This window comes from Notothenia rossii, assembly GCF_949606895.1.
Source record: "Notothenia rossii genome assembly, chromosome: 8".
Lineage (NCBI taxonomy): Eukaryota > Metazoa > Chordata > Actinopteri > Perciformes > Nototheniidae > Notothenia > Notothenia rossii.
This window is the reverse complement of record NC_136906.1, coordinates 56279212-56301798: the sequence shown is the minus strand read 5'-3', so window position 1 is coordinate 56301798 and position 22587 is coordinate 56279212. Positions and strand designations below refer to the sequence as shown.

At 43.1% G+C, this 22587-nt stretch overlaps 1 protein-coding gene across 1 annotated transcript in view; it reads left to right on the top strand.

Annotated features, from left to right (window-relative positions):
• LOC307015228 (saccharopine dehydrogenase-like oxidoreductase) overlaps positions 1-22587 on the top strand; it is a 55196-nt gene that overhangs the window by 1885 nt on the left and 30724 nt on the right. Inside the window, exon 2 of the mRNA XM_079643721.1 lies at positions 17620-18142. Coding sequence (XP_079499847.1) covers positions 18055-18142 — 88 coding nt within the window. The 5' untranslated portion in view covers positions 17620-18054. The remainder of the gene's footprint in view (positions 1-17619; positions 18143-22587) is intronic.

Here is a 22587-nt window from a genome sequence, read left to right as displayed (position 1 = left end):
TATCACCCTCAATCCAACAACAATCCGTGGTACCGATGCGCACCCTATCTCTCTCTCTCTTGCTTGCTCGGAGGCTCTCTCTCACTTTGGCTGAGCTGCGGGCGCTTGATAAGTCAACATCCCCCACTTTCGTCCCTTACAGCGACCGCCTGGTTCGTCAGTGCCAAGGGCCGGCCCTGCCTGGTTGTTCAGACTTAAACATTATCACCTAAATCTCTGCTAAAAAAAAACGTAGCGTTATGTCTGTCTCTTCTCTGCAAGTCTTTTGATATTGCCTGTTAAAAAGGAATGGGGATGAACGGCCTGAAAGCTAGGAAAAAAACATTTAATAGAAATCAACGCTTTGGAAAATTATGAGCAGTAATGTTATGTGTAAATTATGTAAGGGATAATGTGCAGCGACGCGGTCATTATGGGGAAAAGAACACCGACAGGCTGATCAGGAGTCCGACGCGAAGCGGAGTGATCTAGATCGGCATGAAGGTGTTATTCAATCAGGACGGTGTGAAGGACTGTTTCTGTGGTTGGTTGGTTCCCTAATGCAACATGAAGGGCCTGTTTTATTGATTTTATTTCCCTTTCCCAGCTACCGCCGAAATGTGGGGAACATGGAGGATTAAACTGGAAGTGGACTTGTTTGTTGGCTAATTGCTGCTTCAAGTCCGGTGCCATGGCCTGGAAGGCATTTTGTAGCTCTGCATTACCCCCTTTGAAATTAGTCCCGCAGTCAGACAATATTTCATGGGGTTTACCTCTGCGTGAGACGAATCTTCTGAAGGCCATTAAGAATGTATCCGTGTCCATACTGTCAAGAAGCTCAAGATGTATGCAGCGTGTTGTTAAGCATTTGAAAAGCAAGCCCCATCTTTTCTCTTTGCGGCGGCCAACTTTGACTGTGAAGGGCCCAAAGCAGTCCATGCCAGTGGACCAAAAGGGGGGTTTAAAAAGTCTTAGACGGGCTGGAGGAAGGTCTGCCATCTTGGGAATTATAGGATTGGCTCTCCATCTCTGACAGTCTGGACACTGAAGTTGATGCTGGCGAATGGCTTGGCGACCACGAAGAATCCAGTACCTGCATCTCATTTCCCCAAGTACCCGCTCAGGGCCTGGGTGGAGCAGTTTCTCGTCATAATGCTTGATGAGGAGTTTAGTTATGGCATGTTTTGGATCCAATATTATTGGAGGGATACTGTCCTGGGTAAGGTTCTCTACTCTTCGAAGTCGACCTCCTACTCTGATGAGCCCAAGAGCAGGGTCATAATCAAGAGACAAAGATAGGAGTTTACTACTCTTTGGAATTGATTTATTTGCTTTGAGGGCATTGAATTCTTCAGGGAAGCTCTCTGCCTGGGCCCTTTGAAGAAGATGTCTCTCTGAGTCTGTATAGCTTTGGGCTATGTTTGAAATGTTGTCTGCCGCCCCATAGAGCAGATTCCTGGTATCGTTGACGAGGTCGTCCCAGGTACGGCACTTGGTTGGGTCGGGAGTTTTTGTGTCCATAGTTATTACTGCTCCGCAGAACATTGATTTTCGGATTTCCTCAACAGGCTCAGATTTAGTTTCAAGACATGGATTAGCTGGCCAACAGTTTGTATTAAGCAAGAGGAAAGGCGGGCCCTGACTCAATTTTTTTCCCCCTAGTTATGTCATCAGCTGGATTATTCTTTGAGTCAACATACCTCCAGCTCTTTGTGTCGGTCAGGGTCTGAATCTCAGCTATTCTTGTGCCAACAAACACCTTGTAACGGCAAGAGTCGGATGTTATCCATGATAGGAAGGTGGTTGAATCTGTCCAGAGGGTCACCGACTGTAGAGAAATAGTGGGTTCGGTAATAATGAGGTTGGCCAGTTGGGCACCAGATAGGGCTGCACATAGTTCAAGGCGTGGGATAGATAGCTGGCGCTTAAGGGCAACACGAGATCTGGCTATTAGGAAACTGACATGAGTTTGATCATGTTTATCCTGCGTCTGAAAGTACGCAACAGCTCCATACACACGCTCAGAGGCGTCGCAGAAAACATGCACATGGTGGTCGGTGGTTGTGTTGGTGAAGATGGGGAGATAGCAGCGAGGGAAGTTGATGTCAGGGAGATTTTGCAGTTCCAACTCCCATGATTGCCATTTCCTCAATAGGCTTTCTGTCTTAATGACATTATCCCATCCTCTATCCTGCTTCCATAGATCCTGCACCAGTATCTTTGCACGGGTAGTGAAAGGGATCAAATAGCCAAAGGGGTCATATTGAGATGCCAAGACCTTGTAGATATTTCTCATTGTTGGTTGGTAGTAAGTGATTGTTCTGTTTTTATAACCCAGCGTGTCTTTGAGGCAGTTCCATTGAAGGCCCAATGTAGGCTCTTTAGGGTCTCCACTCTCTGAGAGCCACAACTCAGTAGTCTTGGATTTGGACTCTGTAGGGAGATGTTTTATAACGGATGGATCATTGCTAGCCCACTGTCTTATGTCGAAACCACCCTCTAGGAACAGAGGTCTCATTTTGTCGATGAGGGACTTTGCTTCTTGGGGGGAGTGAAAGCTTTGGAGGCAGTTATCGACATAGAAACAATTTTGGACGGATTCAAGGACCTCCTTGTTTCCATCACAATGAACTTTGACATGTTTTTGCACTGCAAAGGTGGCACAGTATGGGCTACAGGTTGTTCCAAATGGAAGAACTTGCCATTCATACACACTGGGTTCCTGTTCAAGCTGCATCCCTCTCCAAATGAAGCCCAACAGGGGTTTGTCCTCATTCAAAATGCGTACCTGATGGAACATAGCCTTTATGTCTCCGCAGATGGCAATGGCATTTTGGCGGAATCTGAGGAGTACTCCAATGAGTGAGGGACCAAGTGTTGGGCCAGGCAGAAGACATTTGTTCAGGGTTTGTCCCAAATATTCAAAAGAGCAATCGAATACAATCCTGTGTTTGTTGTTGTGTTCAACTATGTGATGTGGAAAATACCAGGTTTCCTGTGGTTGCTCAGCCTGCTCGTTGGGGATCCTTTGAACATAGCCAAGCTCTGTGAGTTTATTGAGTTCCTCCTGGTATTTCTCAGAAAGTTGTTAGTCTTTGGACAAGCGTCTTTCTGTGGCACAGAGACGAGGCAGAACGCCTTCCTTGGGGGCTTGAAAGGCAGGCATATTGGGAATTCTCAGCAGGGGAGTGGCATAGCGCATTACACCATCTATTTCTACTCTTTCTGTCTTGGAATGAAGAAGAGCGAGAGCCATCTTGTCCTGTTTCGACCTTGTGGCTGTCTTTTAATTTGCATAGGGCAAGGTGTCCATCTACCAGAGTCTTTCCACGTTCCTGAGTAATTCACTTTTAAGGCAGGTCAGTGTGAAGTAGGGATGTGCATCTCCATCACTGAGGCCGATGCGATGCGCATCTCGATACGTTGCCACGATACGATACATTAACGATACCTTTGAAACACCAGGCGATACGATACGATTCACCCCTGTTGCGATACAGTTCGATACGATTTGATTCAACATTATGCGATTCGGGGCGATACGATGCGATTCAACACGATGCAAAAATAATGATACTTCAATATGGTACGACAGAGGATTTTTGTTTTATTCCTTATATGCAGAAAATCATACATTAACAAAAAAGTGCTTTACATATTTGGTACTGCACATCCCATCATGCCGTTTATTTTTTTTACCTTTAAAAGCTCTCCAGAGTACAGTACGATTGTATAACACCTCACAGTTAAACAATGTAAGGATGCATTGCTCATGATTAACAATGTGCAAATAACAGCTACCATAGAGCAATGCCCATACAGCTGCCAGCCTGATGTGCTTAACACTCAGAGGCTAACTCACCAGTGAGCAGAAAGCAGTGGTTTCTATCTGAACAATAAAGAAAACAAATAACCTTTCACAAACAGGTATTTCATAACTGCTTACAGTAAGGAAGACATTTAAATTATTATTGGCCGTCACAGGCTGCTGTAAGCTAAACACCTCTCTCTGACAGAACACCTCACTGAGTGATTTAACTCATATGTCTCACTTTCAGGTTTCTCTTTTCAGCCGCAGACCCCATGTCGCCTCTTTATGTGCGTCGCTAAGTTCCTCGTACTACTTGTGTACTTTAAAGCGGCTCGGCATCGTTAACAATTTGCGAGTGATTTTTCAAGTTGACCGTCTGTAGTAATAATATACCATCAGGACGTTACTGATGGGGTGCGGCTGCGGAGTGATACTGTGTGTATGCAAGTCCGCATCTAGGACGGATCTATGTATCATGGCTGTAGACCTGTTAAGTAATAAAGATACCTCATACAAAGGTCTACGGATACCTTATTACTCTCCATGACCTGCGGTCAACTATATAGCATAAATGACTATTACACCGTCTTTCTTGAACAATCCGAAGTGTTGCCAAACGTTTGATTTGTAGGTATTTTTCGCTGCGCTGTGTTTCTCTTTCTCCTCAACTTCCGTGTGTGTTGATAACTGAGACTCTCGTTCTCCGTAGTGGCGAAGCAAATATCAAAGATCGTCTCTGCTGAACGTTGACAAGATAAGGGGATTTTATATGAATGAATCGGTTTTTTACCGATGCAAAGACGCTACGCAATCGATGCATCGCGAGTTCAACCCAAACTGTAGCCGATGTGCACTCTTTCAACCGGTGCACTCGCATCTTGAACGTTTATGCCGGTGCACCGATGCGAATCGGTGAATCTTAACATCTCTAGTGTGAAGGGAAGAGTCGGTTGGGTTTGGATTAAGCTGGCTGGACCTTGGAGGGCCCATCCTAGCCTTGTGTGTACTGCCAGTGGGCCACTGGGGGGCCCAATGCGAATTGGCTCTGTGGCTGTGATGAGATGGGCATAGTCTGAGCCAATGAGGACAAGAGGGCATGCATGGTCAATTGGCTCTAATGAAATGTCTCTGAGATGGTGAAACTGTTCTTGTAACTGTTTTACAGGGTAAGTGTACTTTGAAAGGCCGAGATTTTCAGCAGTGAATGCTCCGTTGATGACATGCCTTTCAGTTGGCTGGTCAATAGGGGAGATTCCAAAGGAAACAGTTGCTCCACTTACTTGCACTATATCCTGCCGCACTGTGCGTAGTGAGATTGTTTCAGGCTGTGTTGCGTAGTGAGATTGTTTCAGGCTGTGTTGAGAGACCCATACACTGGACAGCAAAGGGGAGCAGGATGGATGGATCAGCACCATCATCAAGGACTGCATGAGTTGTGAGGGTTCTGTCTCCGTTGTGGAGAAGTACATTGATAATTTTCAACATGACTTTATGGGAGCGGTTAGGTTTGTCCATCACTGTAGCTGATTTATTTGAATTAAAGTCATGGAGAATAGTCAAGTGAATGTCCTTGCATAAATTACATGGCCTCTTTAAGGTGCATTTGTCCATTTTATGGATTCTTCCGCATTTAATGCATCTGCCTTTCTCTTTAATCCATTTTGAAATGTTCATTTTGGAGAGTCCTTTGAATTCTGTGCACGAACCAAGGGTCTCTAACGTTACAGTAGGGGCAGTAGGGCTTAGGCCTTTCGACATTCATCCTTTCTTTGGTGTAGTATTTTGGTGTGCCATCCCTTTCAGATGCTGTTGAGAGGTAGATAGAGGAGACTTGTCGGGGGGGCTGGCGTTCCTTTCCAGTCCATGATTTCTCCTGTCTGTGGAGCTCAACAGCTCTGTCTGCGATGCGTTTAGCACTGGATTTCAACTGTAGCCATTTTGATAGGTCAAGGAGGGTATAGGTTTGGGTTGCTTGTGCAGTTAGAATGTCACGATTAATGAAGTGCTCAACAAATCCATCTCTGTACTGCTCAGGGAGTTTACTGAGGATTCTGTCCACATGGGAACCACATCTTAATTCGCACCCATCAGGACCCTCTAGGGCAGGGGTGCCCACACTTTTTTGGCTGGTGAGCTACTTTTGAAATGACCAGCTAACCGAGGTCTACCAACCAAAAATAAAATCCCAAATTGCAAGGGTTGCTGAATAACACGTTTTATTTTTACATGGGATAACTACAATAGGGCTGCAACAAACGACTAATTTGATTATCGATTAATCTATAGATTAATGAAACGATTAATCGACTATTCGGACTACTACTGTGTGCCTTGCACAATTTCTCAAACGCTCTTATTTAGCCATCAACTTTTAGATTTAGTTTGAGGTTGTTTTAGGCATGTGGAAACTAACAATGAAGACAATAAAGATGAATACTTGATTCAAAAATACATATATTATTAAATTAACTTAACAAATTGTGAACAAAATTAACATTGCTTTTTATTTGAATTAAATAAATAATATTTCACATCAAAAGAAACAACAATGTTTTAACAAATCTTATTAAATAATCTGATGACAGAACTGGAAACAGAATAGCTGAAACTTTAACAAAATAAATAACTCAGTTACCTCTAATCATTAACCCATGTTTGTATAATGTAGTTAACTCCGTGTGTTGCTGCTAGCATACATAACACCTGACGTGGAAACGTTACTCGTGGATGGGGCAACAGAGCTACTAGAAAGACAGTCGAACCCGGTGCATTCCTCCGTCTGAATGTGGTGCACTTTTGCTAAATGTTTAGACAAATTGCTCCTGTTACCGCCCTTACATGCTAAACACTTTTGGTGACGAGCATTGTCCACCTCAAGACGGGTAACATGTAACCACACCTTGGAGCGCTTCTCTCCACCATCCCCTCCGTGTGTTGCTGCATGTAGCAGATGCGTGTGTGTAAACTGCCCCGCCCCCTTGCAAACAGACGGGGGAGAGAGAGATCTCTTCTGGATTGGAAAGATAGAAAATACACCGACCATAGACGCATTTGTTTGTCTTTTTGCATGTTAGAAACGAGTTGGCGACACTAAGACTAAGAGATAATGTTTGTGTAGCAATAATACATGACCGTTCTCTTTCTCAACTCGCTACTCGGAGGGAAGTCGCTGTCATATGCCTTGTGAACACTCCGATAATGCCTCTCCACGTTACCTTTCTTTGGCAGAGCGACGCTTGCTTTACAAATAAGGCAAATAACCTTTGAATGTGACATCACAAAAAAAGATTCTCCCTCCCATTCTGTGTGGAAGTGGTATGTCTTTAGCTTTTTGCTCGTTCCCGCACTCATTTTGTTGTTTGTCTCTCCCGGCACTTGACTGATTTTGTATCACTTTGCATTCTGGGTTAACAGACTGGGAAGCAATAGGTCGCTTTTTCTGTCAATCAAGTCAACTCCTGAATTAAGTGGCAGGGAGGCCAAGGGAGGAGGGATCAAAACCTGTTTTGTCTATTTTAACGGAGCTGGATTTTTTTAATTTATGAATGACTCGCGATCTACCAGCATTGGTCGACCGCGGTCGACGTACTGGGCACCTCTGCCCTAGGGACAGTAGTATTCCAACCAGAGCATGGATAGACAGGGACAGATTATCAAAGGCTTCCACGTCATTAATGTGAACAATGGGGGCATTTAGTATTTCACCTATTTCTCTCTGAACTAGCAGCCTTGGCTGACCATACTTTTCTTTGAGTGCTAAGAGGGCAGTGGAATATGGTCTTGCGTCATGCATGCTGGATCTGGCTAATTTGCTAGCTCCTGGGTGATGAACATGTTCCAAGAGTATTTGGTATTTATACTGCTCTGTAAGATGGGGATGATTGTCAAGGATATTGTCGAGGGCCATTTTCATGATGGCAAAATCCTTCTCTCGACCACTTTTGAACACAGGGATAGAGGGTCTTGGTATACCATAAGCAGAGGCTATCAGCAGATCTGTAACATTTGGGAATTGAACATGCGGGTAAACAGATTGTTGCTGGGAGGACATGGCTTGCGTTGGCTGTAGACTACCAGTAAAGGTAGGTTGTTCGATACCAGGCATGGATATCATATTGTTAGGGGCTTCAGCAGTGACCGAGGTCACAGGTCCATGGTGAATAGAAAGGGCACGGGGCATTACTGTAGCAGATGCAGGGTGAAAGGACAAAGGTAAAGCTTGGGCAGCCACTTGGGGAGTTGATGTTGCTGCAGTTTCAGCAGTAGCTGCTGAGGGAAGAGAGGGAGCCTGGGCAGTGTATAAGCTTTGCTGTATTGGTTGAGGCCTGGGAATGATTTGGGAGGCCTTAGGTAGTCCTCTGGAAAGGCTAAGTTGGGGAAGCAGGGGAGCTAAAGCTAAATGAGAGCGAGAGTCAGCATATGTCAAGTTTGGGGGGGCAGGAGTGAATATCCTGGATGGAGGCAGATCATAAAAATAAGACGTTGCTCCATTTCCATGAAGAGATGAGGTTGTAGGACCACAGGGTCCTCCATCCTCTTCAGAAAGATTGTGTTTTATGAAACTAGTGACAAGTTGTGCTGACTCAAGCTCTTGTTCTTTAGTACGAATACGTCTGTTCATTTCAACCTGTCTGACCATTTTCTCTCTCTCTTTGTGTGCATTTTCTTGACATTGCTGAGCAGCTCTGGCCCTTTCATCAATTAACTTGCATTTTTCATCCAGCTGCTTATCGTCCAATTGCTGTCTTTTAAGCTCCTCCAGCTCGTCTTTTCTTCCCTTTTCCTGGAGAATACTGGCTTGGAGATCACTCCGATTAGGAGCGTGGCGGCTGCCTCTTGAATGTCGACTTGTATCAGAGCAGCCTGTAGGGACACTTGATGCCGACTCGCTGAAGTGTGTCCTCTTACTCCTTAAAATATGAGATACTTTGGATGCTGCCTTGCGCCGTGGAAAACCGTAGTAATCAGGGGTTCGTCCATCTCTTTTGGGTCTAGCCCCTAGGTCACGATGGCTAATTGGCTTTGGCTAATACTTCCAGGGGTACTGATTGCAGAATGAGATGAGGGGTAGGCAATAAGGGTGCAGGTGAAAGGCTAGGCTCTGTTTGATGAGCAGGTGTGGATGGCCTAGGTGATGTTTGAGACGGGCCCTCTTGTAAGTAGAGTTGGGTTAAGTCTGGGACACCTTCGGATCCATCCATGTTCTCAGTTGAAGTGGCCTGACCTCCATTGTTGGGTTCATCCATTGTCTGCATGTCATCATTCCTGGAATCTGTCATTTGGTCACTGTGTGGAGTGTGGCTCAGTTTCCAGCTCGAAGGACCATTTGTTGGAGATGAATGTTCAAACTGGAGCCACAAACCACCAGGAGATAGGAGTTTAAACTTCTTTGTTTTATTTTATCAGGGTATGTTGGTGGGATGGTAGCTGTTGCCAATGGTTCTAGTAGAAATGTGAAACAAACTGATTACAGCATTTGCACATTAAAATAATACTTCAATCAAATTAGAACTAAATTATATTCATTACTACATAGAACAACAAATGTGTTTAATACCATTGAGGTTACTCAAGTGCAAACATCAAAATTACAAAGAGGATTCTTCTTACATTGTTAAATCAAAAGTCACATGGCGAACAGCTAGCAAACACTCAATCCTGGTATGGGTGTTTGAGGACAAAGAGGAGGAAGTACTCATCCAGGCCTCTATTTTTAGCCTGTGAGGAACTTCTACCTGCTTCCCTACACAGTGCCTCTTGTGGACAGGAGGGTTACACATATGCAATTTCTAACACACCGTCTTATTTGACTTTCTCTGGACTTAAAACTGAATTTTGGGGCAGACCCCCACAAAGAAAAATAATATACAGTATATACACATAAGGTCATCATCTTAACAGTTTATTATGCTCATCGAGTCATCGGTGAGCAGAGCATCAACTTGGCATGACTATTACAGCTGAATGCGGCGATTACCATCTTGTTCAGCAAAATGCCTCACAAACTTATTAAGATTTAAAGCAGTGGTCACCAACCGGTCGATCGCGAGTGTGGTGAGAGTAGATCGCGGACCGTTAACAAAAAAAAGTAAAAAGAGAAACAAAAATAAAATTAAAATAATAATGTTTGAAAAATATGTTTTTAGATGTAAACATATCATCCACCACCCCGTTAGCAGGTGCCACTTGATTGACGTAAATTTGAGACACCTCAATAATATAATACATTAACCGTGCTTTAGGTGAACCTCATCATGACACAAGAGACGACGGCAGGACTGCAATTTCCCGTGTTCTCGAATGCAACAGACGCAAGTCACCAGACCAATCAGAGAGTTGCATGGAAATACACGTGTGCTTGTGTCATTCAAGCTCGGCAATCTTTCTGTGTGTGTGTGTGTGTGTGTGTGTGTGTGTGTGTGTGTGTGTGTGTGTGTGTGTGTGTGTGTGTGTGTGTGTGTGTGTGTGTGTGTGTGTGTGTGTGTGTGTGTGTGTGTGTGTGTGTGTGTGTGTGTGTGTGTGTGTGTGTGTGTGTGTGTGTGTGTGTGTGTGTGTGTGTGTGTGTGTGTCAATAGCGCATTTAGTGTGATAGAGAGAGAGGGAGAGAGAGAGAGAGGGACCGGTGCTAGCGGGGACCGTGATGTTAGCATCTGGTTAGCTAGCTGCACTAACGGACATAAGGAGCTGTTTCCACAACAAGCTGGAGGAGAGTCCTCTCCTGTCAGACTGAGGGGCTCAGGTGAGCTAAAGGAGTCTCGGAGTGTTTAGAACGGTTTTGTCACAAATTATTCAAAAGATTATTTCCGCGGTACACCTTCATATGATAATTATAGTTATACAAACAATAAGAGAATAAATAAAACACAGGTATGAAATACTATATGGCAGTAAAACTAGAATACAGTTTAAAAGGAAGAGTGATTTGTAAAATATCCATAAAGAAAAAGAAAATCTGTTTACAGTTCTGTTTCATATGTGTGCTGAGAGAGGTATCCATAGATCTCTTCATGTTGCTCTCAAAGTGCACCAGATTGATGCTTTCATCTTCAATATTTAAAAAAAATCTTCCCGGGGGAGCATCCCCCCGGACCCCCCTAGAGGAGGTGAGGACCTAGAGGAGGTGAGGACCCCCCTAGAGGAGGTGAGGTCCGCCCCCCACTCGCACATAGAACTTTACCCCTGCCTATATGCTGTGAGCTGATTATGGAGCCTTCATTGTAACAGTAATTCAGATGCAATTAACCTATATAAAAGGCCTCAAATTGGAAGCACTGTCTGGGCCGTCTTTTTCACTCAATTCTGCAATAGGTAGATCTCGCCTTTCACCTAGGCCGAGGTCGGTGATCTTGGGCTTAAAAAGGTTGGTGACCACTGATTTAAAGCTATGGTGCATTTTGATTCAATGCTGAGTACAGCCTGAAGAACATATCGAGGATTAAAAAACTAATGTCACAACAGGACTTAGAAAAGCTTGTCCATGCTTTTATCTTTAGTAGACTCAACTACTGCAGTATTCACACCGCTGACAAAAAAACCCATCAGAAAACTATAGCTGATCTAGAACGCCGCTGCACGTGTCCTCACTAACATTAAAAGAGTGGATCACATCAGTCCGGTTCTGAAATCTTTACATTGGCCTCCAGTCGGCCAAATAATTGATTTTAAAGTAGCCTACTATTGCTAGTTTTTAAATCATTACATGGTTTAGAACCAAAGTATATTGTTGAACTCCTACATAATTACGAGCCATCAAGGTGCCTCAGGTCTTCTGGGACGGGTCTGCCATCGGTTCCGAGGAATAAAAACAAAACATGGAGAGGCAGCATTTAGCTATTATGCCCCGACAATCTGGAACAAACTACCCAAATCATGCACGTCCGCAGAAACGCTTACTATTTTTAAATCGAGAATAAAAACATATCTCTTTGGCTGCTTTTAATTGAGCTGCTCATATTCGCACTACAGTATGCCTTTTAAACATGTATTGTATACCTGTGGTGTTTATTTTTATTATTTTATTATCTTTGCTTTGTAATTCCTGTTGTAAAATGCCATTATGTGTTTTTACTGTATGTATTCCTAAAAAGTATTTTAATTTGTTTTGTAAAGCACTTTGAATTGTCGCGTACAGAAAAGTGCTATATAAATAAACTTGCCTTGCCTTGCCTTGCCTTACAGCCAAACTTGACAGGCTCTTCTCTGTCATTTTAGACCGCAAATACCTCATTCCTTCCGTCTACTTGGATCCAAAATGCTTCTCGTTTTGTGCTGTCCCCCGTTCAAATGAAATCGCCGCCAATCATATTTCCAGTCTTGCGCCAGGGCCGGGGGAGGGGTTACAAGGCGCGTCTTGTGCTGCATTCACTTGCACTCGGACATTAGAGATTTTCTCTCATAAATGTCCGATGAGCCACAACTTTTCTTTCAAAACAAAGCTGCCAACTGGGGTGGCAGCTGGGGTGGCAAGGCATTTTTCTGAGGTGGCAGCTGCCACCCCGTGCCACCCTGTAGAACCGCCACTGGGCCTATACATTCTTTATGTAACCTATGTGCCAGTGTGTCCATGGTTTTGAGGTCTGTGTATGTGTTGAGCGCAGCGCCGTCTGCTTTTTGCAGTACAGTAACTAAAGTAGGACTAAGCATACCGGTAGTTTCTGTTGACCTGTCTGCCCGTTTTGTGAGTGCATTGCGCGCGTGCGCACTTGTGTGACATTGTTTGGGATGACCTAATTAAAATAGCGTCCCCCCAGTAAAAAAATACGTTACGTTAGTCAGTGGACGTCCGACAACATGCACACTAACTTGTATTGCAGCTATAGGCTATACTTTGGTTTAAATTGTGTGAATAAACTAGCTAGAGAGCTAAAGTTAATTACATTCATCCAATGTCAGAAGGATTACCTTTTAACAAACGTTGTAATGGTTTTCTTTTATTTCAACTTGAGTAAAACATTGAAGATATAACATTGTATTGTTTTCTTTTTACACTGACTCAGATATAATGAAAAGACTACGTCAGTCGAAGCTCAGCTTTGGTAAGGAGACAGGACAGGCAGAGAGAAAAGAGAGAGAGAAAGTGATGGAAGTCAGGGAGGAACTGCAGGTACAGTCACACAAAAGAATGTAGGCTTAATAACCCTTAATAATACTACAGCATTTCAGAAAACGCCACAGCATTTCAGAAAACGCCACAGCATTTCAGAAAACACAACAGCATTTCAGAAAACGCCACAGCATTTCAGAAAACACAACAGCATTTCAGAAAACGCCACAGCATTTCAGAAAACGCCACAGCATTTCTCAACACGCCACAGCATTTCAGAAAACACCACAGCATTTCACAAAACACCACAGCATTTCACAAAACGCCACAGCATTTCAGAAAACACCACAGCATTTCAGAAAACACCACAGCATTTCACATTGGACGGAAAGGGTATTCCTTTCAAGCCCCCAGGAAGTGCGCCGGCTGGGGTGGTCGGATCGATCCCAAAATATCGATACTTCCGATATTACGTTACGTTTCAAAATATCGATACTAGAGCCAATAGGGTCGATACTTTTACACTTTTTTTCCCGTCTCCTCTACTCGTCAATTTCTTCAAAAAACTATTTGTAGACGAACACAAGTATATGCTCTTTTCTTCTCTCTCCACTGCTGTCCTCCGCTTCTCGAGGCTCGCGCACGCTCCCTGCCTGAACGCCGATTATCAAGCTGACTGACAGCAGCCGGCAGGACAGCAGCAGCCGGCAGGACAGCAGCAGCCAGCGACTCGCGAGTGCAACACACACACGCGCACGATGGCTGAGAGAAAGAGCAGCGTTGTGTGGAGCAATTTCACAACTGGCAATTAAAACTTAACGAACTGTGATGTGTGCAAGAAAACAGTTCGCTACTCTGGCCACTTTGTATTGTTATTTTTCATGTTTGCATTTTAAATTTGCAAAAGTAAAACGTTTATTTGTCTATAAAAACAGTCCAGTCTGTATTCATGAAAATGAATTCAGATTTAGTCTATTTGGGATGATTTCAGCTCAAAAATCATGTCATGCAGCTCTCCCCTATATGAAAGTACATAAGACGCTTTTCATTTAAAAAAGTATCGGTATCGATATCGGCGATACTGGCCCTGAAATACTTGGTATCGGATCGAATCCAGATTTTGTGGTATCGCCCACCCCTAGCGCCGGACTCAGATGAAAATATTCATGGTGGCCAAACGGCGGTACTACACTTGCGTTTGGTTGCCAGGCCCGGAAACACTTTTTCCCATTGACTTACATGGGGAAAAAAGTGGTCTGTAAATCGTTGGATAATTTTTTTTAAACTAAATAAACTACCCAGTATGAACACTTGTATAGCCCTTTTTAAAAACATTTGTTCCTCAAGTTGTAATAATGTGCTAATAACGTTATTCTGAGCGTTATTTGCCTCTGCATTATGAACGCGCATCTAACCCATGGGACCGCGCCGCCTGGCACGTTCATGTTACGTGTCCCGACCAATCAGAGCACACTGTGCTCACAGGGAGGGTAGGGGCTGGAGCTATTGGAGCTGCAACGAGCCGTTAAAGGCAGAGAGTGAAATTCAGTGAATACACGTAGTTTACAGAGATGCTGTTTGAGAAACCAATGTGAGTTGCGTTTATCTTTACCCATGGATGCACAATAAGAACGGACCCATATCGTCTTACTGCCATCCCACGGAGCTGTAATAATGGATATATTGCACATGTTTGCTGTAATTCATTATCATACTACATGGGCTGTAGGATTAAATCTTGTACCATAAATGTTTTATTAAATAAAGTTAATATTACCGACGTTAGATTAACGTCCCTGTAGCTTCTTATTGCACTAAGAAGCTTATCTCACTATATATATATATATATACACAGTGCAATCATTCTTTCATGCTAAATGAAGCTCTGTTGCTTGGATATCACTAGGTCCTGTTACAGCGTAATATAAGTACATAACGATTGATGTGTACATTAGCATAATTACTAGCTAGCCGCTAGCTGCTAACTGCCGCCTCGTTAATTTCAAATCCATCATAATAAAAAATCATTACCATGCTGTCATGAACGTGCGGTGCTGTTACGTGTACGCAAATTGACGTGCTTGATGTGTGAACGAGCATTTTGGTTAAAGTTCTCAGGCATGCTGGGTAATCTGTGACATGAGTAGAACATGGATGTATAATAAGAACTGGATACAGCGTGGGAGGCGGGGCCTCATTCATTCCTATGAGAGTTGCTCATTGGCGCATGATGATAAAATGGCCCAACTTTTGAGAGAGCGAAACGTCACAGATTACCCGCCATGCCTGAGAAGTACCCGTATGTGCGCTCATAGCGCATGCGCAACTTTAACCAAAATGCTCGTTCACACCATGGACGTATAATAGGTTCACACATCAAGCACGTCAATTTGCGTACACGTAACAGCACCGCACGTTCATGACAGCATGGTAATGATTTGTTATTATGATGGATTTGATATTAACGAGGCGGCAGTTAGCAGCTAGCGGCTAGCGGCTAGCGGCTAGCTAGTAATTATGCTAATGTACTCATCAATCGTTATGTACTTATATTACGCTGTAACAGGATCTAGTGATATCCAAGCAACAGAGCTTCATTTAGCATGAAAGAATGATTGCACTGTATATGTATATATGTATATATATATAGTGCAATACGCTTCTTAGTGCAATAAGAGGCTACAGGGACGTTAATCTAACGTCGGTAATATTAGCTTTATTTAATACAACATTTACGTTACAAGATTTAATCATACAGCCCATGTAGTATGATAATGAATTACAGCAAACATGTGCAATATATCCATTATTACAGCTCCGTGGGATGGCAGTAAGACGATATGGGTCCGTTCTTATTGTGCATCCATGGGTAAAGATAAACGCAACTCACATTGGTTTCTCAAACAGCATCCCTGTAAATTACGTGTATTCACTGAATTTCACTCTCTGCCTTTAACGGCTCGTTTTAGCTCCAATAGCTCCAGCCCCCACCCTCCCTGTGAGCACAGTGTGCTCTGATTGGTCGGGGCACGTAACATGAACGTGCCGGGCGGCGCGGTCCCATGGGTTAGATGCGCATTCATAATGCAGAGGGAAATAACTCTCAGAATAACGTTATTAGCACATTATTACAACTTGAGGAACTAATGTTTTTAATAAGGGCTATACAAGTGTTCATACTGGGTAGTTTATTTAGTTTAAAAAAAATTATCCAACGATTTACAGACCACTCTTTCCCCATGTAAGTCAAAGGGAAAATGTGTTTCCGGGCTTGGCAACCAAACGGAAGTGTAGTACCGCCGTTTGGCCAGCAAATTGAAATAATTAATAGATAGTTTAGCTTCTCACCATCATTTGCTTTGGCCAACTGATGTTAAAAAGGCTGCCTGCCAAACGTAAACATTCAGCCACGTGACATTCAGCCAAACTCTCGCGAAAGTTTTACACAAGACGGATCCTTTCTAGCCATGGCCTGGGGGCTGGTTATATGGCTAGAAAGGATCCGTCTAGTGTAAAACTCTCACGAGAGTTTGCAAGTCACGTGGCTGAATGTTTACGTTTGGCAGGCAGCCTTTCAGTTACGATCGTTAACATCAGTGGGCCACAGCAAATGATCGTGAGAAGCTAAACTATCTATTAATTATGTCAATGACAGGGAGTGTGATTGTTGAAATAGGGTGTTAGCGGTCTTGCTGTTCAAAGAAGAATGACAACACTGTATATCACCAACACTATGGTTTATTTTTTATTCACAGGCAAGTCAACGTTGTCGCAGTAAAAGTCCCAAGATAGCTCTTGGTGCAATAAAATGTTCCCTTTCAGTGTTTTATTATTATCCTGCTGCATTAATGTGTATGTTGCATCATGTTACTGCTGTAGATGTGTTTCCGAGCCGCTCCAACGAGAGTTACAACGAGAACGTGACGTCACATTTACACAAGACGGATCCTTTCTAACCATAACCCTGGGGGCTTGGGGTAGAAGAGATCAACTATTGGCTTGCTCTTCCTGTTGTCATCTGAGCTCTTCTCCTATTGGCCGGCGTCGTTGGGGGGCGAGTCCAATGCAATTCCTGCCTTTTTCTGTTGCTAAATTACATCATTCTGGTGTCTGTGGTTATTTAAACATTCCTTAATAAACGTTATTCAACGTCAATAAATGAGTGCTAATCCCAGTGTGTTTAGTGTACAACATAACATGTAATTTCACCTTCAATTCACAGTTTGAAAACGTAGCATTTCGCCACATGCTAATGCTAACCAGAAATGAAGAATTTTCAGAATAAAAGTGTTAAGTTAATAGTGAGAACTTCCGGTTTTTTCAGAATAAAACTGATTTAAATTAAATAATGTATTTAATTCAAATTACACCATATAAACATTGATTTTAATTTCTAACATATCCAAGTAACAACATATTCCCTTTCCAGTTGATTAACACTACATTATATTGTACTGCAGGAAAAATTTGGACCTTCTCTTGCATGGTACACAAAGTCTATTAATAGATTATTGATAGTAGGCTACAGAGTGTGCTGTCTGTTATTCTACTCCACAGACTACTATGATGTTATTTTTTTTCAAACCAGGAGTTATTCAGCAGGGAGCACTCTGCTATGCCTCAATGGGCAGTTATGGTTTGGACACAAAGACGACCCTTTCAGTCAATGACATAACTGCCATTACACCAGAAATGATGCATGCTTCTCTTTGCATTCAGCTCTCTTCTTTCTCTGTTTATGCTTGTTATTTTCTCATTTTTAATATATACCTTTTCTTTTTGACAGCTTGCTGTGAACAAAGAAGGAGGGCTGCACTACATGCAATCGAAAAGAGGAAAGCACTATTTACCAGAGGACTATGGAAGGTCTGGATATCTGAGAGCATCATCCTTCACTGCCCAGCGTTGATAGACGATGGTGGACATTTATTTTCTTGACCACCCAGGAGAGGGGATAGAGGATTAAATCACATGCTCTGTCACGAGTGATAACAGACCACACCTGCTGAAACTTCGTTCTTGAGGCTCGATACGCCCTTTCTAGGAGCTTAGAGTAACACAAACTTTCACTATCTCTACCAAAGGAAGCACACTAAAAAAGTCAAAAACAATAAATGTTTATCCAGTGAGGGCCTAAAGCAAGAGACTCAGACACGGCCCACTGGAGGCCTTTCGAAAAAGCTTTCACTTGGAGGATAACATCGCTGCAGTGACGGAGGTGATGGGTAACAAGAACGCTCTCCCGCCAAAAGGTCCGGACACTGGGACAACGCTAAAAGAGGAAGGGGTGAGCCTCAACAGTGCCACAGGTAAAATCCCTTTTCTCCATCAGCTTTGGATTTAATGTATGACTGCTATGGTATTTCCATGTTTGTGCATCTTAGGAATTGTTCCTTTTTCCCAAATACAAAAACTCATTAATATAACATTTTGTGTGTCTTTAACCACCCTAGAAAGAAAGCATGAGACACATTAGTATGTTACTTGATGTATAATACACTCATGGTGATTCCTGCTCAACCTGTTGGGGTTGTCTTTGCAATAAAGAGCGGATCACTGCTTAATACACAGCTACTTTCTAAATACATCAGTTATTTGAGACTCACTTACTAAATCATGTTTTGGACTTAAACATCAGTGTTTCCCCTAGGATGGAGTCATAGCAGCGGTGCTAAGGCACGTGGGCTCAGCATAATGTGAGCGCGGAGCGTGTGGAATTTTTTAGTGTGTACGCGTGCGAAGTGCGCCCCGCCAATTTGTTTCTATGTGTCTGCCAGCACAAGAAAGGCTCTTGAGGCCTAGTACCAGGGCCAATTTGCTGCGCTAGGCAAGATTTTAGGTGAGATTTTATAAAGAATTAAAAAAAGATCTCTACAAAAGACAAATACACTACAAAAACAGAAACTTATTGACATAGGTCATATACGTCAAAATGGCTTCAAATGTATTCTGTATTGTATGAACATGTTTTAATTGGGGGGTGGACGTCACATCCTCTAGTCTAGGGGGGTCCGGGGGTATGCCCCCCGGGAAGATTTCTTTGAACATTTTAAAGTAAAATGCTTCAATCTGGTGCCCTTTGAGCACACAATTACTAGAGACCTGATCTAGGGGGTACAACTCTAAAACACCCATATGAAAAAGATCGGCTCACATTTTAATAATCAAATAATTATGTGAACATAACTAATAACCTGCCATAGCCAATAACAAATAAATGTAACTTATTTTATTTTTGTTGTTCATTTATATCTTATTTTACCAGTTAACATTTATTTATTTATGCATATTTTTGTATCTCCAACTTTAAACGATACTTTTGGTTTAATGTCCTATAGTATACATTGGAATGATTTCAAACCTGTTTTTATTTATACTAATAATTATAAACGAGTGCCTGGGAAATATGTGTTTACATAATTTGTAAACACATAATTGTTTGAGACCCACTGAGATAACTTAGACTAAAATTAACTATCTAAACACTCAGATAGTCCTTTACCTCACTGAGCCTCTCAGTCTGACAGGAGAGCTCTCCTCCACCCTGGTTGTAGAAACATCTACTTCTTATATCCGTTAGCGCAGCTACCATAACATTCTAATGACAACAGCGCCGGTACCGGTGCGCCCTCTCTCTCTCCCCCTCGCTCGCTCTGTCGCTCCCACACTCGCACTTTGGCTGTGAGCTGCGGGCGCCTGATAATCCAACATCCCCCACTTTCATCACTTACAGCGCCTATGTCAAAAATTGGCCCAGCCTACTTACATACAGTGGCAATGTCTCAAAATTGAGCAAAAATACACCTTTATTGAACATACAGTAACACAAATACTACAAATCCACATAACAAACAATCAAAAATGAAAAACGGTCGCCACTTATTATTATTTTAATAAAAAATAAAAAAGTAAAAATAAAATACATATATTTTATTTTTGTTGGGTACCTGGCTGGCGCCCCCTAGCAGCGCCACCGCTATTTGTATATAGGGGAAACACTGAACATGATTTATGGATTTAAAAATGATTGTATTGCTTCTGCTAAGACAAAATAGTCTGTTAGATACGTGTCAACGGCTGGAACTGCGGTGTTTTCATGCTCTATAAATAGAAAAATACGTATTTGTATTCCATTGTGTTTTCTAAAGGACAGAAAACGAGTGTCCTTTCTTTGTTTTTGGCCAACACTGATATAAATCAACCAGACATCCTTCTGCACATGGTCCCTTGATCAGAGCTTCTGCTATGTAAAAAATGCAGACCGCTGAAAGTCCAAATTGACCAATCAGAATCAAGTTTTTAACGAAGCCCTGTAATAACACGTTATTCTGCTGAGTACTTCAGATTGAATCCATCTCAGTGTCTCAAAGCTTATCATCCATCTGTGGACTATGGTTTCACCGGAAACACAGAGCTTAAGATGATCAGGATGATACTAAGCTTTAAGGAAGCCATGGCCAACACTCTTGGTTATTTGCATTTGTACTATACAGATGGGACTATGTTGCATAAGAGTTGCAACATACAGCTTCACTTAATAGCGCCTTATTGTCTCTAGACAAGAGGCTGACGGGCTGTCCCTGATGGCAACCTGCTGAGGTAACAGCCTGTTAGTCAGGAAGATTTATCATCTTCTATGTCTCCTGGGGCTGCCATGAGACACACACAAACACACACACCCACACACACATGCCCCATATTTTGAGATACCAAGAAACCCTACATTTTTGTCTTTTAGATCAAGCTTGACAAATAATAGATTCTAAATTGTATAACGCAAATAACTGAAACTATTTGTTTGTTTCATATTGCCTAGTAAGTGTTCTATTTTGTTTTTATTCATATAGTCATGTAATGTAATGCCAAAACTGACTATCTACCTTTTTAATTGGTTCCCTATAACACTTGAGTCTAAATTGCCAATCTGTCTGCCTCTGGAAATCTCCCGGAAATTGAGAATATTGCAGTGGTTGCGACTATTCTTATGGAGGTAATGAAATAATAACATGGGGGCTCTTTAGACTGAACCAAGACTGCAGACTCTTTATTGCTCCTCACTGTCAACAGCAGTGCATTACAGTAAACTTTCTCTTTATACCTTATAAAAGCCCTAAACATATCACTGCTTACCAGAAATTTCACTGAGGCAGCTCTATACATAATAGCCTACAACTCAACAGAATTGCTATAGTAGCAATCCCCAGTTAGCAGAATTGGTTGATGGTCAAGGTTGGATCTTCGTCATTTTAGGGCCAAGGCCATGTGGTCTTTGGTGTCACACATTTTTTCAGGGCGCAAAAGCCACATGCCAGGGCACAAAGGCCATTGAGGGAAATATTTGGATTTGGAGCTTACGAATAAATAACTTCACTTTCGAAGTAATATAAGTAATAAGAAAAACACACGAATGACATGGAAAAAAAATCACTTTTTTAATATCAATAATGTCAAACATTGTATCATCATATAGGCCTTAGTATTACCGTATATAAAATGAAATACTCTACTTTGAATAATTAGTGTTTGGTATGTTTTCTATCTACTACTTCTCCCATTCACAAATCCAAAATCAAATAAAAAAAATCTAAAATTCTATTAATATGTCTATTCATCCATCCATCTTCTCCCGCTTATCCGTGGTCGGGTCGCGGAGGTAGCAGTTCCAGCAGAGAGCCCCAAACTTTATTTTCCCTGGCCACATCAACCAGCTCTGACTGGGGGATCCCAAGGCGCTCCCAGGCCAGCGAAGAAATATAATCCCTCCATCTGGTTCTAGGTCTACCCCTTGGTGTCTTCCCAGCTGGACGTGCCTGGAACACCTCCCTAGGGAGGCGCCCAGGTGGCATCCTAACTAGGTGCCCAAACCACCTCAACTGGCTCCTTTCGACGCGAAGGAGGAGCGGTTCAACTCCGAGTCCCTCCCGGATGACCGAACTTCTCACCTTATCCCTAAGGGAGACACCAGCCACCCGCGGAGAAAACCCATCTCGGCCGCTTGTACCCGCGATCTCGTTCTTTCGGTCATGACCCATCCTTCATGACCATAGGTGAGGGTAGGAACAAAAATGGCGCGGTAAACAGAGAGCTTCGCCTTCTGGCTCAGCTCCCTTTTCGTCACAACGGTGCGGTAAAGCGACTGCAGTACCGCTCCCGCTGCTCCAATTCTCCGACCCATCTCACGCTCCATTGTTCCCTCACTCGAGAACAAGACCCCGAGATACTTGAACTCCTTCACTTGGGGTAAGGACTCATTCCCTACTTGGAGTGGACAGTCCATCGGTTTCCTGCTGAGAACCATGGCCTCAGATTTGAAGGTGCTGATCCTCATCCCAGCCGCTTCACACTTGGTTGCGAACCGATCCAGTGAGTGCTGAAGGTCGCAGACCGATGAAGCCATCAGAACCACATCATCTGCAAAAAGCAGTGGTGCAATCCTTAGTCCACCAAACTGCAGACCCCCTCCCCCACGACTACGCCTCGAAATCCGATCCATGTATATTACAAACAGGATTGGTGACAAAGCGCAGCCCTGGCGGAGGCCAACCCTTACCTGAAATGGGTCCGACTTACTGCCGAGGACCCGGACACAGCTCTCGCTTTGGGAGTACAGAGATTGGATGGCCCTGAGTAGAGACCCCCTCACCCCATACTCCCGCAGCACCTCCCACAGTGACTCCCTTGGAACCCGGTCATACGCCTTCTCCAAGTCTACAAAACACATGTAGACTGGATAAGCGTACTCCCAGGCCCCCTC